The sequence below is a fragment of the Triticum dicoccoides genome, chromosome 1B (genome assembly GCF_002162155.2).
Source record: "Triticum dicoccoides isolate Atlit2015 ecotype Zavitan chromosome 1B, WEW_v2.0, whole genome shotgun sequence".
Taxonomy (NCBI): domain Eukaryota; kingdom Viridiplantae; phylum Streptophyta; class Magnoliopsida; order Poales; family Poaceae; genus Triticum; species Triticum dicoccoides.
Window position 1 is genome coordinate 202205081 of NC_041381.1, and position 2624 is coordinate 202207704.

The 2624-nt window shown below is 48.9% G+C and overlaps 1 protein-coding gene across 2 annotated transcripts; it reads left to right on the forward strand.

Moving 5' to 3' along the window:
* The first annotated feature begins 954 nt into the window (after positions 1-954).
* On the forward strand, positions 955-2320 carry LOC119303740. Of its 2 annotated transcripts, XM_037580890.1 has the most exons (4): positions 955-1131; positions 1213-1302; positions 1445-1550; positions 1775-2320. In XM_037580890.1, the coding sequence occupies exons 2-4, from the start codon at positions 1241-1243 to the stop codon at positions 2132-2134; spliced, it is 528 nt and encodes a 175-aa protein (XP_037436787.1). In that variant the 5' UTR covers positions 955-1131; positions 1213-1240; the 3' UTR covers positions 2135-2320. The 2 variants fall into 2 exon arrangements, with proteins under 2 accessions (XP_037436787.1, XP_037436779.1); XM_037580882.1 differs by having other exon boundaries at positions 955-1302.
* Positions 2321-2624: the final 304 nt, after the last annotated feature.

Genomic DNA, 2624 nt, shown 5'->3' on the forward strand with positions numbered 1-2624 from the left:
CCATGGGAAGGTCACCACCGGTGAAAGAGCCCGGGGACCTAGGGTCAGCCATCGCTGATTTGGGAAGACATAGAGACGGACACACACAACACATTCGATGAGCACCATCTCATTGCCGGTCGTAATCCTCTCCCCATCACGCAAATGATGGCCCTTCTCGATCTTTCAGTCGCCGTCCCGCGGGAATAAGAAGGTGGATGGACGGCTAAGGAACAGGGAGCACGGATGCCAGTCTGATGTGCCATCAAGGAACGCTGCGGAGAAAGTCGCGGACCACCGCGGCGGCGACAACGGATTCGTCAACCTCACCATCCGGCGGCTAACATGAGCACTAGCTGACACGATGGTTTAGATGCAAGCATTTTCACTAATCTATGATATTATGCAGGATGACAAGGATGCTATTACGAGCTGGATGTACCTCCTGAACTAAGTTAGTTCTAGCTTTGTAGTAATCTTCTTTTCTACTCGTTTGCCCCGTTCTTCGCTTCTTCAAATGGCTGCTTACAGCCATGGCACTACGGTGCTCAATGTAAGCTTCATGTAATTGACCATTGGTCCCAGGCCTGGCCTGTTTTGAAATATATAAGGTAGAATCTCATCTACCTTTTCATTTCAAAAAAGAAGTATATCATACAATAGTATGTCCCTCATATATGATACTCTCTATTACGAGCGGTCTTACACCGTCCTTGCAGCTAATTAATCCAGTTGTCCGGCATCAATTATGAAGAATTACAGGAGTACTTATGACTAAATCTGGTTAGGATAAATATAGTTTTTTTTACATGTAAAACATGTCGCTCGTGTTACATTTCCGAAGAACTGGGACTCCTCGTTTTTGTTCTTGCCCCAGCCATCCTAGTTATGACCCTCTCTTATCCTCTCTGGCCTCCGCCACATATATAATAGCAACAAGGTATATATATTCATCGGCACAGCTCCAACATTTTGGAAGAGACCGCCATCTCACATTCTCACGCATGCGCGCAGGTGCATGCTGGACGATGTGCCCATTGCACCTAGATTCGCCGCTTGCAATTTCATGGGCATAGATGGTAGATCGTCCCAGCAACGACGATCGGCTTTGAGGCAATAGTTCAGTGATAGCCTGATAGGTGAGGACGCGCGGTAAGCACGCACGAGAGCGGCAATGGCGAGCGGCGGCGTGCTGCCATTGGCATCGCTGAACCACATCAGCATCGTTTGCAGTTCGTTGGAGGAGTCGCTACGCTTCTACATGAACGTCCTGGGCTTCATCCCCATCCGCCGCCCCGGTTCTTTCAACTTCAACGGCGCATGGTAATTAAACAGAATTGAATCATCATCTTTGGGATTAAGGAATTTACAAGTGGTTGATGCATGAAATTTAATACTAGCTAGAAAACCACGTCAATATATTTATCAAGAGAGAAGTGGTTGATGATTTTTGCTGCGAATGAAGGTTATTTAACTATGGGATCGGCATCCACCTGTTGCAATGTGAAGAGCCACAGAGTTTGCCCGGGAAGACGGAGATCAACCCCAAGGATAACCACATCTCGTTCCAGGTACGTACGAAAATTGAATATTTTCAGAAACACTGATTGCTCGATGACGTGACAGGAATTAACTTATGTTGTACGCTTGGTTCCGCGTCACCCTTGCACATCAACGAGGTGTATGGAGAATCACGTCACAACTTCACAATGTCACGCATGCATGGACGCCGCGCTATTTGCTCTGTTCCGAGATGAATGACGGGCGGTGCGTGTGTGTATGCATGTCTTTGCAGTGCGAGAGCATGGTGGCGGTGGAGCGGCGGCTGAAGGAGCTGGGCATCCCGTACATCCAGCGGTGCGTGGAGGAGGGCGGCATCTACGTGGACCAGATCTTCTTCCACGACCCCGACGGCTTCATGATCGAGATCTGCAACTGTGACAACCTCCCCGTTATTCCGCTTGCCGATCATACCTTCACCATGGCCGCCTGCAAGAGGGTCGTCGCCGTCAAGCAACAGCAGAAGCCGCTGGTGGTACAAGCTCCTCCCCTGCAGACGACGGCGACAACCACAGCAGCACAGTGCGTGCCGTCAGCTAACAAGGCGATGCAGCGTGTGGGCGGCGAGGAGGCGGCACACGTCTCGTGCGCGTGAGATGGAAGATGTAGCATGTGTGTGTGGATAGCTAACTTTGCCGAAATGGTGGCGTGCGCGTCGCGGATGGGGTGGTTCATTCTTGTCGCAGATGGGATATTAGGATGTGTGGGTCCCGTGCATGCGGGTGTCATGTACGTGGGGCACCCTGCTAAAAAATGCAATATATCCAACATATTGTATCACGCTGTTGTCCTTGTTTGTCCAAATCTCGTCACCCCTCTGGTTTTGAGGCCGCCATACACTTGTTGCTCCCATCAATTCGCCGACTCCAGCCATCTCCTCAGTGGCGAAAATATCGTGGGTTCAAGTTCACTAGATTGTCTATCATGTTCAATTTTTTAACACATACTCCCTCCGTTCCTAAATATAAGTCTTTTTAGAGATTTCGACAAGGGACTACATACGGAGCAAAATGAGTGAATCTACGCTCTAAAATATGTCTATATACACTTGTATGTTATAGTTCATTTAAAACCACTAAAAAGAC